This window comes from Phaethon aethereus, assembly GCF_964289735.1.
Source record: "Phaethon aethereus genome assembly, chromosome: 8".
Taxonomy (NCBI): domain Eukaryota; kingdom Metazoa; phylum Chordata; class Aves; order Phaethontiformes; family Phaethontidae; genus Phaethon; species Phaethon aethereus.
Genome location: NC_138584.1, coordinates 14,722,385 through 14,738,457, shown reverse-complemented (window position 1 = coordinate 14,738,457; position 16,073 = coordinate 14,722,385). Strand labels below are relative to the sequence as shown.

General features: G+C 39.7%; 1 protein-coding gene across 1 annotated transcript in view; it reads left to right on the top strand.

Moving 5' to 3' along the window:
- Positions 1–10,949: 10,949 nt before the first annotated feature.
- Positions 10,950–16,073, top strand: part of PALMD (palmdelphin) — a gene marked incomplete at both ends in the record, with an annotated part of 54,750 nt that continues 49,626 nt past the window's right edge. Inside the window, one exon of the mRNA XM_082002990.1 lies at positions 10,950–10,993. Coding sequence (XP_081859116.1) covers positions 10,950–10,993 — 44 coding nt within the window. The remainder of the gene's footprint in view (positions 10,994–16,073) is intronic.

Genomic DNA, 16,073 nt, shown 5'->3' with positions numbered 1-16,073 from the left:
TACCCCTTTTTTTCTAGCTCCAATGCCCTTATTTACTATCACAACTAATAGAACCAGAATAAGCCAGAATCTTGCCTTTTGCAAATGCTGGGGTAGAAACTCTCAATGAGTGCAGTCCCAGGGGTGGTGCTTACACAAATACACGGATAAAAGTTACTGTCCTTAGTTTTTTCCAAAGTAGTCCAGTGAAGCAGGGCTTGACAAGTCCTGCTGCTTATAGGAGACCATCTCCTTTTCACGTGGCAGAGAGTGCAGGCAGAAGAGTTGGTTCTGCTCTACAAACTAGGGCCAGCTGTACAATAACTAAGATTTGTAGAGCCAGAGCTTGTCACAGCAGCAATGAGAGGCTGCCATTCCAGAAAACAGTTGAAAAACGTATTGCACTACCATTCCACCTAGAAACTCAGAAGCTGGGACAGTCCCAGTTCCTCTTTGCAGCATCTCTTCTTTCTGTAAATGTTCAGTAGTGTAAAGTACCCATGTCCTTGAAATTTCAAATTAAACCCCAAGGAGATTGAGGAGTTTGCGGATGTAACGAGTGTTAATTCAGTAGTCACTGTTGGAGGAAAAGCATTCGATGTTCAAGTGCATCACAGCCATTTATCTTTTGCTTATCGAGGAAACTATTTCTATAAGCTTGTGAGAGGAACACTGTCAATAAACGTTAAAATAAAACCATCGCAGCAGCTTGGCAATCCCACTTCCAAATGGTACCAGCATAGGCACAAGGCATATCCACAGCAGCTGTGATTGTGCTATGACCTTGTGTTGCTTCACTGCCTTCCCTTCCTATCTCATAACAGTACACGACCTGAAAGCGCTCTGCAGCATGTTTGCTTCTCCCAGGCCTGTATGGCTACCTCCGCAGAAGCAATTCTGAAGGGTTGTGTTAAAACCCAACTCCCTGCTTTCGTAACCAGTATAAATCAGTAGATCTAGAGAAAACAGCCCCTGCACAGTGATCATCTTGTCCTTTGCCAATACCAGTAAACAGTGCTCCAGGAAGACGCAGGCGGGTATTTTGCGGCAGAGACAGCCCTTCTCTATCACATGACAAAAAAAGACATTAGTTTCTTAGGTGCCCAAGTCAATCATCTTTGATTCAGGCATCAGCTGTTAAACTTTTCTCTTGAAAAACTAACAAGCACATCTCTTATATTTTCCATTATATTCATAGCTATATTCTGAATTCTGTCTTGGAGGCTACTGTAGTTACAGATTAGGTTTTGATGACAAGAAGTAGGAAGGTATTATTTGTTGAGAGTAGGACTTGCTAGAAGAATTTATACAGCTGAGGAAAAAATACAAGATTTCTGGGTCTGAAAGGATGAAGCAGAATTGTTTATCTCTGATGCCACACAGAAAAAGTTCTGAGCTGATTTATTGCATAGCTTATGAAAGATCAACACATGTACACAGAACAAAATCATTTTTTTCTTTTCTTTTTTCCCAGAACCATAAACTTATATTTCAAAAGCTGCTGCTGAAGTGGAGGATGAGATGGAAAGGCTGAACTCTGACTCAGTTTTCAAGGGCAGGTCTCTTGCTACTTAACCCAGGCATTTTCTCAGTAGTCTGTTGCATTCTATGCTGCCATCATCTGGCTCTTTTCATAAAGCCTGATATTTTCTAAATCTCAGTTATTTCCAGGCCTGAGGTTTTCTCTGGGTAGGAAGCGTCAATGCTTTTCATGAAGATATTTCACAGTAAGGATTTACCTTTGTCCAAGCCTCTCTCTCCAGCCACCACACTCCCAGAATATTTACCCAGCCTCTCGGCCAGGCATCCAGCTCCCTTTGCCTAACCGAGCACTTAAGATAGAGGGAGGATGTTGATGTATGTGTCTTTTCATAGTCAGACCTACTATTCTGATTCCAACCCTCCTCAATCATCTACCTGAGATTTCTTGATAGCAAGACAGTTACTTTTAGCATGCCAGCCACCAGGGTCCTGACTATGTCCTCCTAACAAAGGAATGCAGACATCTGGTCATGGAAAACATATTTCCTCCTACAGTGAATGGGTGTTACCAACTCCTTCAGTGATTAACTTAAACATAAACATGTTGTTTACTTACTCTGAGGCAAATATTATTTTCTGCCTGACAGGGCAATGATAAAAGGTGAGAGAATCTTTCCAATCCGCTTACGCTGATCCAAGGCCACACTGCTTCCAAGAGATCACAGCCTTCACCTCCTTCCCATTCGACTGGCAACCAGAATACTGTGTAAAGATTCAGAAACAAAATCAAATCAGATCAAATCTGCCTAAAAGTTGGATTTTTGATAGCTGATAAAACTCTCGGGGAACCATGAAAGCACTGACAATAATGCAGACATGGGGGAGAACAATACATACAATAAACTTTGCTTCATCTTTAGACTGCAGCACACCATTCTGGGTCCTCAGGACAGGCTTTGTTCCTTTAGCATTTTCAATGCTTGGCTTTTTGTCTGCTCTCTGATCTTCACTGGAGCCCTCTAGTCTCTGCGCATGCCAGACAAAAATCTGCTTAGCAAAACATGCTCAGCTGCTTTGTCTTCCTGCCAAAGGATTCACCCAACCTGTTATGTAGGTAAACAAGGACAAGAAAGCACAGTTGCCTGCCTCTCTGAAAAGTCTCCCACACCCCAGTTCCCAGTGCAGAACAGAAAGACACTACATAGAACATTTGTTTTACATGAACTTCAAACACAGTAGATACCCTCTATCACACAGCACATCAATTAATGTGTGCAGTTCTTGACAGGACACTGATCGATCACCACAGGGAGACAACAGCATGGGGTTACTGGGAGATATTCCAATATACTCTTCTTCATTCTTTTTCCTGAACAATTACCCAGGAGAGGTAGGCTGGATAAGGTCCTGCTGCAGCTTGGGATGCACATTTTTCAGAGTATGGGAATTACTGCATACAAAGGAGACTTTCAGGCCTATAAATTAGAAGTAACAAGTCTTGGGACAAACCAGTAAAACAGGGCATTGTCATGGTTTAACCCCAGCCAGCGACAAAACACCACACAGCCGCTCACTCCGCCTCCCAGCAGTATGGGAAGGTAAGAGAATTGGAGGAGTAAAAGTGAGAAAACATGAGATAAGAACAGTTTAATAATTGAAATATAATTATAATAGTAACAACAATAATAGTAATGAAAAGGAGAATAACAGAAAGAGAGAAATAAAACCCAAGAAAGACAAGTGATGTAAATGAAAAAAACCAAAACCATATGGTATGGAATATCCCTCTGGTCAGTTGGGGTCAGCTGTCTCGGCTGTGTCACCTCCCAACTTTTTGTGCAGCCCCAGCCTACTCGCTGGAGGGGTGGGGTGAGTAGCAGGAAAGGCCTTGACTCTGTGTAAGCACTGCTCAGCAATAGCTAAAACATCCCTGTGTTCTCAACACTGTTTCCAGCACAAATCCAAACACAGCCCCATACTAGCTGCTGCGAAGAAAATTAACTCTACGCCAGCCAGAATCAGCACAGGCATATTGACATGGGGACAGTAAGGAGAGACAAACCTAAGAAGAGAAAAGAAGAAGGGAGACTTGGTCTTAGAAACTTTAAGAATGGCTGCTTGGATTCAATCCCCATAGCTGAGCCCTGAGAAATTCTGCAGAATCAAAACTGAAATTAAACAGAGACTTTTTTAATTAATAAAGTAAAAACTTGTCTAATATTAGATATGCAGAAATGACCACATATTCTGCCTGAGTACTAACTTCAAATGACAGTGTGCTGAAATTTACGGATTCTCTATTTGCTATTTATTTTTGTATTGACTGAACAGAGGTGGGACAAAGAGGCTGGAAGATGTGACAGCTGCATCAAAACTCCATTCTGAATTCAAATCTGAATTGAACTTGGATCAATACAACAGGTCTTGAGCACCACTGCATGCCTCCCCTAAAAAGCTTCACTGACCTGAATACTGGGTGAATGCCTCCCTTACACATCCTGGCAGAACTGGGCTGAGACTTTCAGACCCATTTAGGAACTGGCAGAAATGTAACTGGGCTCCCAAGGCTTGAAAGAAGTCTCAATCCTAAAGAAGAAACAGAGAAAACAAATGTGTACCTCTGTAAAAATACTCACATCAGCACAGTTAAATATTGGAAGCTTGAGGAAATACCTTACACACTGTTGTTTGCAGAGGAAATGCAGACAAGTCCTTTATTGGCCCTATGTAGCATCACTGGCATTTATTTCTTACACAGCCAATTTTCCTAGCCTTGACCTGTGTAACTCTAGAGTAAGAAGGAAATAGAGAAGCAGCAAATCATGTAGAAATATGTGCCACATGTTTCTCACTCATGCATTAAACAAAACAAAGAATGCTTCATTTCATTTTTCAGGCAGGCTCTCCGTGCTTCTGGAGAGTGCTGATGCCCAGTGATACCTGAGCAAGAGAGCATGAGGACTGTACACACCGTATTCCTCCTTGCTTTCTTAATAAAAGAATAATGAACTCAGTGGTGCAGAAGCAACACAACATGCTGCTGTGAAGGAAACCTCAGAGCCCACTCAGCTGCCTCACTGGTGTGTATTAAAATTAATGAGTTTCTGCTACAGAAGGAAAGAGGTGTCCTTACATGGGAATGAGATCTGTGATCTTTGTATTGTAGCACAACCACTGAGCAGCACAGAAATTTGCACAGCTCAGTCTCAAATAATAAATTTCTTTTAACAGGAGGAAAGTAAGGACAGACTGAATACACTTACGATATAAATTTAAAGAGAGGATAGGAGAGCTTTTCATTTGCATCTTAAACACCTTCCCATTAGTAAAGACTGGATTGCTGCTCAGGATCTCTTCCCCACCCCACCTCCCCTCACCATTGATATAGCTAACAGAGCAAAAATTGGTAGTATTGAATGCCAGCCAGCACCTGAGGCTGCTAACTCAGCCAATATAGTCAAAATACTTAATGGGTCTCAATTACAGAGCCCTTATTTTTGTGCATGGGAACATATATCTGGAGGTCAGCACATTTCATTAATATTTTTGATTAACACATCCTTCACAGTGGTTTTGAGCTTTTAATGCTTCCCAGTTCATGAAGCAAATTTTTGAGGCAGCTATTAGCTTGGTGCATAATACAATTTAAAAAATGCTCTTTCATTAAGACAGTTCAGTTTTATCCCAAATTCTTCAAGGCTTCATCCAACTGGAAAGAGGAGTTGTTAACACACTGCTACACTAACATGTCTTTGAAGCTTATTTCCTGCCTCTGAGTTCCAGTGAGGAACAAAAATTACCAGCATGTTTCATATCTGAAAAACACATCAAATATCTTGTGAGTTCAGCTGAAGCCAATTGCTTGGACTGAACTTCTAACTGGGGAACACTTTTACCCTAGGTTACCTAAATCCCACACGATAATTGCCCAAAATCTTAAGGAAGATCACTTTCTTAGGTACTAGGGACACATCAGTCTCAGATATATTAATGAATGCCAGCTTCAACTATAGTACAGAATTACAAGTGCCAAATCACAGTAAAAATTAGAAAACCAGAATCACACCAAATATTCCCATCTTACTGAGGATGTTTGATCTCAAACTATTCAGATTTGACATTTATGCACTTTCTGTTCCAGAGTTCATTGCAACCTGTAGAGAACTCTGAGCTTTTACAGAGTAGGAAAAGGAAAGGAAAAAAAAAAAAATCTTGAAGAAGCATCAACAATCCAATCTGCTAATGTGTGCAGCTTTCCAAATGTAATTTTTTTAGGTTCCTGTGGCTGCGATTTCTACCTTAAAAACTTTGCTACGTCACTGATGTTGAACTCAGTGTTTCCACAGTATACCCGCCTCAGTCTGCAAACTGCTTCTTTTCTAATTTAATCAAGTTCAGCTTATTAATAGTATCATACTTATCAATAGTATACTATTAATATACTATTAATATGCCCTTATATTGCCCATATCAATAAGGGCAGATATTTCTCTTATCTCATTAAAATCCAGAAATTTGCTACACTGCCATGCCATTAAATCCCAGTCAGTCTAGAAGCATTCCATTAGGACTGCATTAGTTCATCATTACTGAAATTTATTTTTCTTTTAGTCTCACTAGTCAAGCTTTCTCAAAAAAGATACCACATGAAGAAACATGACATCTGAAGGTCAGCCTCTGTAACTTCTTTTTGGGAGGAATTTTTTGCAAAGGCAAGAAAATGGCAATGAAAATGTGTCCCAGAAGACTCCAGAAACAGTTATTTATAAGGCATAAGGAGAGAATGCTCCATTTTGTCACTTCCCTGTTGCTAGCTGGCAAACTTCCCTTTGTGTCTCTTTCCACTCCCCTACTTTTGTAGAAGAGCAAGCCTGAAGTTAAGCTCCAGACACTACCTGGGGAATACACTGATCCTGGGGATATTTGAACCCAAACACAGTTGATTCCAGCTTCTCTAGTTTAGCCAAAGCAGAACCCCAGCTCTGAGCAGTCTGCCATGTACGCAGTAAAACCTCAGACTGGGATTTGGCAAAGAACTGGTTTCGTTCTTCCTTCCCTCCTAAAACAGAGAAAGCGCAATTGGATGTGCGGTCTCACAGAAACGTAATTGTTAAGAGACGTTTCCACAAGGACTTCCAAGGCCAAAGAGACAGATACCACCTCTGCTAAAAGGAGTCATACCAACAAGACAGAGGCCATGTACACATCAGCAAGGCCTGAGGTTCACTAGAAACAGAGCTGTGGAATGAAACAGTTGGTGCTGGTGACCTGACATCCTCACTAAGCATATTTCATATACCTCAGACAAGAACTGAGCAGGTCCCGTTAGGGGCTGGATGCAGCTGGTGAGCATTGAATGTGCTCTTGGAACGCATCGTCCTCCAATTTCATCTGAAAGACATCCAATAAAGCACCCCAAGACCGCTCCATGGTGCGAATCAAAGCATGTTTAGCAGGGACAATCAAATTGGCTTCAAAAGCACATTCCTGGTCTGAACTAAAACACTGATCTCGACATACTATAAATTCTTCTATATGAGACCCTAACGGCAGAATAAAACAGAGGAATAAAATACATTCTGCGCTATGCCCAGAGACACACCCCTGAAAAGCGGAATCAACATGCATCCTCCAAAGTGAGGTGAAAGGCAAACAGATGGGCAGGCAATTTTTAAAATTAGAGATAATGGAATGAGGCAATTTAAAGTAATTTTACTCCCTCTAAGAGTAAAATTTGCTTTTGCATTTTCAGCGAATGAAAGCAGCTATGCAGCACGAGTCACAGAGCTAAGCACCAAGAGGAGTGTCTCCTCTAGTGTCTTGGATCTTTCTCCAGTGACATTCAAGTGACAGAAAAAAGATCAAGATTTTTACTGGGCTTAAGACCTTTGACACTCTCAGCTTTTCTGTAGCTAGGCTTTGTCACACAAAATTAACCAAAAGTATTTTGACATGCCTAAATAGAAATAAAATTATTTTTATTCAGACAGAAATTAAATCTAGTAACAAAATTTCAAAGCAATCTATTTTCAGCACTCCATGAGAGGCTGGAAAACATTAACAATTGTATATATTTGTTTGGAAACATTTACAACACACTTAAAAAGGAGGCAACTAAGTTAGCGCAGATCTCTAATGCCAGGAATCAAATTCAATCAGAGCGGTACGTCAGTGTTTCAGATGAAAGTTTGGCAGTACTTTGCGTAGGAAATTGATGCAGTGAGTGTGGGTCGCTTTCATATAACACAAAATTGAACAATATATTATTAATCATCCAATTTAATTTCAAGAATACTAATCTGAAAGGTGATCCAGTGCCAAATGAAACACAATTTTTATCCATTGCAGTGGATCAGTTCTTAATGATCATGGGTGATATCTGCAAATCTGTAGAGACTTCAAGTCAAGCTGTAAATTTGCATTTCAACTCCTCCATAAAACACCTCCATTTTAAGGAAGTCTGACTTAGGTGGCACTTCATGAGAACTGTGTAGAAAAGTTGAGACTTCACACACTTTGCTACTGCCTTTCATACCTCACCAGTTGAACAAAAAATAATGAAGTATAAATCCATCATCTTCCCTGAGCTGTTCAGTTGCCAACCCACCCTGCTACTGCGTCTCTGTTCTGGTTAGGCTGAGCAACAGTAAAAAAAGATGGTATCTTAACAGAGGAGGAAAAGGCGATCTTTTGCTTTAAAACTGTTTTGGGTTAAAAATCAATAGTAGCAAGACTCAAAAGAAAGTAATCAGGAAAGTATTATCACATCTATAATACTGTGTAGCAGTTCTAGGAACAAAATTATCTTTTCAGACAAGCGAAGTTCCTGTAGTACAACAAATAATATTAAGGTAATTTCAAGCTACAGACACTACTATATGAAGATGAAAGTCTCAATATAAAGTAAAGCCATCATGCTCTGTGGTCCTTACAGTACATCTATGCATATTTTTGAATGTCCAAAATAAAACCTGCAGAGCACTAACTGCATGTTCCTGCCTTCTTGCATCGCAGACCCAGACAATGTTTTCACAAATAAAGAAGAAAATGTTTATATTATGAAGGAAGGGAGATATTTCTTACCAGTCTGGCAGCTACCTCTCTGTTTTGTCCAGTCTTTTCTGAATATTTGTGTATGTTCATTACATGCCAATTCTGCTTTTAGTGTTACAATTTAGGTATTGGTTTGCCTGAATTTGACCAAAACATTCACAGTAGGCCAGAATTAAACCTTTGTGAGTAATGCTAGAACATGGCACATGGTAAGACTTCATTAAATATATAGGAGATGCATATCAATTTTATAATTATAATACCATAATTACACTTCTGACCCCTCTTTTAAAAGGTGACAGGCTTATAGCAAAAAATAATCCCATGTGTATGTTTTTAGAGATCATAAAAAACAATACAAGAGATAAATATTAAAAAATAAGCTGTATTGTTTATTGGCCACCCCTTCCCACAGCCCCACGGAGACTCCGTGCAGGCCCCTGCGATATTTGGGAGATCCCGTAAGAGGGAGACTTTATCGCACCAGCCCTTGGGAGAAAGTTGCTTAAAGTACCACGCCGAGAAGCTCTTTTACCAAGCCCTAATCCACCCTACAGCCAGATAACACTACAGACGTTCTGGAAAGATTGAAATGTAAATAATTCTTTTTAAGGGAAATATTTTTTAAATTACAACATTTGGGTTCTTATGCAATCTAAAGTTGCATATCTTGCATAAAGGAGACAATATTCAAGTCAGCATAGTTAAAGGGTTTTTTAAAATCTCCTCTAAAATTATTTCCTCGCTAGTATTTAACATATTTTTCTTATTTTTTCCTGAAGACAAATAACTAGGGCAATATATACACAAGGAGCATATGATTTTTAGGAGTTTTACCTGGAAAAGTGTAGAAAGGACACCTACAAAGTTATATTTTCCAGTTCATTTACATCTACCTACACAAAAGATGGGACCATGAGTTAAGAAGGAAGGTTAGGAGGTGGGACCGTGACACAGTTCACCAGCCTTCAGCTCTGCTGGTCGGAGGCCAAAACTCTGGGAATAGTGAGTCTCATAAGTCAGCAGATCTCCCCATCAGCAAAGAGCAGACCTGCATTATAGCTGGTAATCTTGCGCACTCACCTCTGGGAAATGGGCTACACCGCTTGCAGAACAAAGCTTGTATCAGCCAAAGCAAGTATCGTGGGCTTGGACCCAGATTGTCACACAGCTGGTGTTTCTGCGCGAACCAACGCCTGTGCCAACCTATCTTTTCTTATGTTATGAAACACAGAACAATATCCCAGCTGGCCCTTGAATACTTCCACATCTCTGAGAGATCCCACGTTGCCAAAATGGAAAGAACTAAAAAGACCATGTCTTTCTGTGATAGTTCAGATTTACATGCCAGATGCCCTAACCCCGAAAACTTCCACTGCAAGTGGCAATGGTTCCTCACATTTCCGACTTGTTCCCAGTCTCCCCGCTTCCTTAACTCTTTGTTCCTGATGCATCTGTCTAGAGAAACGGCTTTTCCAGATCTTTCAATTTGTCTAATATATGACTTGAATATTTGAGACTGCATGTTCTTTTGGCTAAACGCTTTGCAGTGTTGGTGCAGATATTCTCTGTATCATGTATCCTGAATCCTGCACAGTCTGAGGTACAGAAGCTCAGAAAGCAAGTATGGCACCCTGTCAAATACAGAGCACATTTCCTTTCATTCTTCACACACCACGAGATCGATAAATCAAGGTGTCGTGAAACTTGACACAGGAAAATCGAACAGGTGCCGTGAAATTATTGCTTTCAGAGCAATTTTGCATGAATCAAAACATGTATTGATTCCATATCCAATACAGTACTCCCATTGTATCTCTAAAAGAATCTAGCATTCCTGATCACAGAAGTTCAACTTTAGAATGCATTTGCTGAGATTTATCCTGGAGACTGTCCACGCACTTATTTCATTTAAAATAGTTCATGATATGAAAGTTTATAATTTTTTTAACTGCAACCTTTAGCACCTGCCTAGCATTTTTATCTGTCCAGAAATTACAGTAAATCACCACAATCTGTACCTCACCTGCCAACTGAATTAGGCTACGTCCAGAACAAAGGGCCACAATAAATGCCAAAGTAACGGCCACACCAACTTATAAATCACACAGCCACAAGTCTCTTATTTAGCAAGTTAAATATTTACTACATTATAACGCGCAAACACCACAAGAAGGTCCTTTAGATAACTTATTTATCAGAGGAAAAGTCTGTAGCAAGTATTTCTTAGCTCCACCACGGACATTTCTAAAATATCTTTTTCCATCTGTTTTTCTTAACCCCACAAAAGAAGGTCAAACTTCGCCTGGATGGAAATGTGCATGAATAAAGCACAATAACACGGCATCAAAGGATTTATCATCTCAGATTGTACTTCTGTCAGTACTCTACCCTGTCGCCATTTGCAAAGTACTAGCAATAAATGTGACATCAAAATGCAGTCTGCTGCTTTGATTTCTGAACATCGAAGACAAAAAAGGTAAGATCCCAATTTCTTAAAATCTACTTTGGTGGCATACTGCTCTTAAGAAACATGACTCTCAAAATCTGTCTTTCTGTAGTATTTTGATCCTGCTCTTCATTCTGCTTTTCTTGCTTACTAAAAAAAAATCCTAGTTTATACAGCTACAATTGTGGTGTGGATCTGGATTGTGAGTTCTTGTGCTTTCAGATGTGGAAGGACAGGACAAAGAACTATTTCTGTTAATCCAGCTTACCTTCAATGCTTTTGTGCCCGTTCACAACAGACGAGTATCTATTTCAACGTTAGAACTACACAAATCTTGAAATACCTCTGTGACTGTGAGTGTAGCTGTTCTTGGGAGACAAGGGGAAAACAGGCAGAGAGAGGATGGAAGGGCAGGTGAAGAAGAAAGAAGGGGATATTGATATATTATTAAATCTAATCCAACTGTTCTAAACCTGCTTCTGTCATGTTAAACAGTATTAGAGAGTGATTTTTAATATAGAAGAAACACTGTGGTCACTATGCTGATTTGGCCATCAACAAAGCAGCCGTGCATAGCAATAATCACAGTTTACTTAGATAAACAGATTGTGTAGTTTGGCTTTAACTTAAACCACAGATTTTCACTGTCAGAACTAAACTATTTATTTTAATAAGAGAGTCTAATTAGCCAGTTTTAAGTTAAACATTCTGTATGATCAGGAAAGGTAGCAAAAAGCATTGTGAGAAGAGACATCACTGAGAAACAAGTACAAAGAAAGATGATTTTTGTCTTGCCCTATTCATCTTTTTTGGATATCAAAGCTATATCCAGCAACGGACTGCCTTAATCACCCCCACACTGAGTTTTCTGCTGTATTATGTGACGACTCCTTTACCAGAAGTCATATGCTCATGAAGCTCATGTTTGACCTAACTTCCCAGTCCCTAACCTCCATAAATTATAACTCCTGCTCAGCTTTTCTCACTCTCAAAATTGGTTATTTCACCTTTCAAACACCCTGGCACCTTAATCTTTAAGTTGCTCAAAACAGATAATTTCAATCTTCTCTCTTGCCTCTCTAAATTATATCCTCACATTGCCCTTTTCTTTCAATCTCTCCTCTTCTCATTTTCTCTGTTGCATTTTGCCCCTCCCGTCCATAGACCCCACCTTGTCTATAGAATTTGCCTGCACAGATCGAGCTGCTTTTAAATGCACAGGGCTTTCCTTTTGGCAGAAGGAGAAGTCTCCCCTGGCTGCTTACCTTTCTCTCACGTCCTGCTTTAATATTTGCTCAGAATATTCATTTCAGATTGAACTCTCAGAGAAGAAAATTAACCACAGTCGTTTTTGCCTGCTTTGTGGTAAATTACAACCCTAGACATCCATAGTTTTGGATTTGTTCTGGTAGACACATTTGTATGTTTTAGAGAAACAAGCAGATAGATTAGGAACTGGTTTAGAAATTACTGGATTTCTCCTATGCTTTTTTCTTTCTCGCTCATTTAACTATAGGTGTCAGTGGTAACCATTTCATTTAAATAATACACATAACACAATATATGGGTTTTTTTTCCTTAATATGCTTAGTTACAAATTAAAGTTTTCCCATGCAGATTACCATGGGTTATTATTTCTGCCTAGGAATGTAGAATCTCAGTTCCACTATCAATCAACACACCATGCACATCACAATAAAAATTGAAATTATTACACGAAGGGATCCAAGCACACTAGGTGAATGGACACAAAGATAAGAAAGGAAAATCCAAGCTGATAAACATGGTGTGAATTACTAGGACCTTTTGCTGAACTGTGAATTAGCTGTAGGTATGTTTACATGGCAATATTTGGTCAAGAAATGGACATCAGCATTAGCGTAGGTAAGTGAAGACATAACTGTGTACACAGGTGAAACCAAAAATGCAAAGAAGATATATAAAGGCTGAAACTGTGAGTAACAGAATGTTAGAATGTGTTTATAGAACTCATAAGCACAAATTTATTTAGAATATTATATGCACTCTGATCTCTCCATCTATGGAAAAGGCGTTTGAGAATTAAAACAGACTTGGGGAAAGGTTAAAAAAAAAAAAAAACCTCACTCCCTGAAAAACAGAATATTAAAGTAACTTATTTTAGGAACAATGCAGAAAGAAGCAGACAAAGTAAGGGAAGTGAAAAACTCCTAATCTGTGTGCATCTCTTAAAAAAACAAGGAGGCATTTCATAAAAGTAAAAGGTAGAAAATCAAAATAATACTTTTACACTCACTGTGTAATCAAACTGTTGAACCTGTTGCCACAGGAGGCTGTTGAAACCTATGATTCAATATTAAGAAAGGGATTAAGTAGTTACTTCCAGAATCTTCAAGTACAATTAGGATGTCAACTTTGTAGAAAAATTATTTAATGTTTCCAAATTCAAACCAATCTTTAACTGCTAAGGCCCATGAGGGAAGAACAGATTATTCCTTTCCTCCCTACTTTGGGTCTCAGAGGCCGTTTCAGAAGCATCTGTATGAGGCTGAGCAGCGTTGGCAAAGGGATAATAGATGTAGATCCAGCTTGGCTCCCTTCCAGGATGGCATCTTGGTTTTCCTAGATTTGCCAGTGGTCAACAGTCCAATAGAATTAACCTTCCAGAGTACTCATATTAGGGGGGATAAAGAATGTCCATTAACATGACAATGCACCTGTTCATGTTAAAATATTGATTTTAATACATTTTCAAAGTCTGTGGACTTTCATTTGCCCACATATTAGACTTGTTCTAACCTGCATTGGCTGGGGACTTCTGTATACAAAGAGTCAAGAACACTGTTTTGTGAACAGGAAAACTAGCACGGCAGAAAGAGGCTCTGTAGTCAGCAGGAGTCAGCCACTTCCAGAAAGCAGCTCATCTATTTTCGGAATGGCCAAAGTGCCCTCTAGAGATGCCTATCTCCACTGACTGCAGAGGGAATCTAAGGTCTGTCCTACAATTATAGTGAAACTGGTACATGGAATTGTTGGAATGACCACTCCCCCTCAAACTTCTAAACAATATTGGTAATTAGTTTAATCCCAGGATGTCTATCTCAACAAAGAGCTGCTCTGCTAACTTCCTGTGAGATGTATTACGCAGATGCAGGTTAATACATAGTGAAGATTTTCACTGACTTTGTTTTGAAAATATCACTCGTTTTAAAAAAGCAAATAAATCCAACCTCAGGCACAGAGAAGGCTGTGCCTTCTGGCAGCTTAAATTATGGCAGCTTCAGTTCAACAAACGGCCATTGATTTCTATAGCCTTTTTCCTGAAGAAAGGACACACGAAGTTGTCGCAGCGTTTGTGTGCTTCTGTCGGCTAAAATGTCATGGTAAATTCCTCTCAGAAGTACAGGACCTAGATGAACAGGAAGGTTTTCCAACTTTTCAGCAGTGTTCAAGTGCCATTCCTCCTCCAGTTTGGGTCAGAAAACTGTTTTTTTAAAAAATTCCTGGTGGGACGGTGTCAGAAGTGCACAGAACGTGGCTGTATAGAGCAAAAGGCAGATAGCAAACGGCAGCGCTGCGATTGCCTGGCACTGTCCGTATCCCCGTCAGGCTGGGACCCGTATAAATCCGTCACAACCAGCTATGCAACTGATAGCAAAGTTTATCTGCACACAGAGCAACAGGAGCCGGTATGATTTTACTAATTTAAGTACTTGGAAGCAGCAAAGAAAAGGGATAATAGGTCACGTCACCAAAGTCCGAAGGTAGAAGGCTTGAGGGGAGGGTAGGAAGGCTGGGTGTTGAGGGGAAGTCTGGCCTGGCTCAGAGTGACAGCAATAATAGCCTGTTTGACTGCGGTCTATCGGTGCGCACAATTTCCAGCAGTGCTACATTGCAGGACTCACTGGTAGCAATCATAACTCAACACCTATCCAGCTGTTTCCAGGTGGTATTTTCTGTAACAAAACAGAGTAACTTTACAGAGGTACTTGAATCAGAGTAAACTGGTACCCACAGAGCATGCTCATGACTTAAGGCTCAAGAGATCTGCTTCTATTTGTTTAAAGATATTTCAAGTTTTGGAATTCCAGGGGGAATTCACCATCCACTATGGAAATACAGTGCCAGATTCTCCACTATTGTATATTTCCATACATGCCAGTGGACAATGTGATACCTAGCAACACTATGAAGGTGTAATTATAGGGTTTTTTCTACCTATAATTTTCTATCTATAGCACCAAACCTTCGCTTATTATCATATATCCCTTGGCTTATGCTAGAGCCAACACAGTTCTCTTATTCTGTTTAATTTCTGCACACCTTGAAGCACCTTTGTCCATACTGATTACTAAAGAGATTACAAGAATCAAGTTTCCCAAAGGCTAGATGGCAAGCGGCAAGTATGAAAGGGAAACCTCTAATGAGCAGCACTTATCTATCAGCCATTAGCTAGGGAGATTCCCACTCCATCTGTTGACTGAGAGGTATTTCAACAGGAAGATTACCCAGATCTCATCAGGAATATTCCCAGCATAGGAAGGTCTCATAGTTAATAGATGGTAATAATATCAGTTTAAGATTTAAAGAGTGTCAAGCAGTGCAAACAGGTTCAAAAATATTTGATTTTGGAGTCATTGTGGTATAAAAGAACTAGAACTCAGTGGTGCTTTGCTGATGGTTTAATTCTCAAATTCATATATCATTTTCTACTTCGGACAAGCCATTCACTGAATGAAAGAGTCAACATAGACCTCTGGACAAATTAAATCATGGGAGAAGAGGTGAATTTTTTCCTTGTTTATTTTGTAACACTGTACTTACCTTTGGCCTGTAATAAAATCCCTGAAATGAGCATACCATAGCAATTTTCAGGCAATTAACAAATATAAGAAAGACTTTGGAGAGATCATTGATGCAGCAAGCACTTGACAGGCCTGCCAATGAATGTTCTTATGAAAACAAATACAGAGAAGCTACTGCAGAGTTCCTTAACTTCTCAAAGTATCTGCTGGCAAACCAGGTATCAAGTGATGGATGACTTGTCACAGCCTATTCCTGCAAAGCAACCATTTCTAGCAATTATATAGTCTATATAAATACGCAAATAAAGTTATATAAACCGGTACTT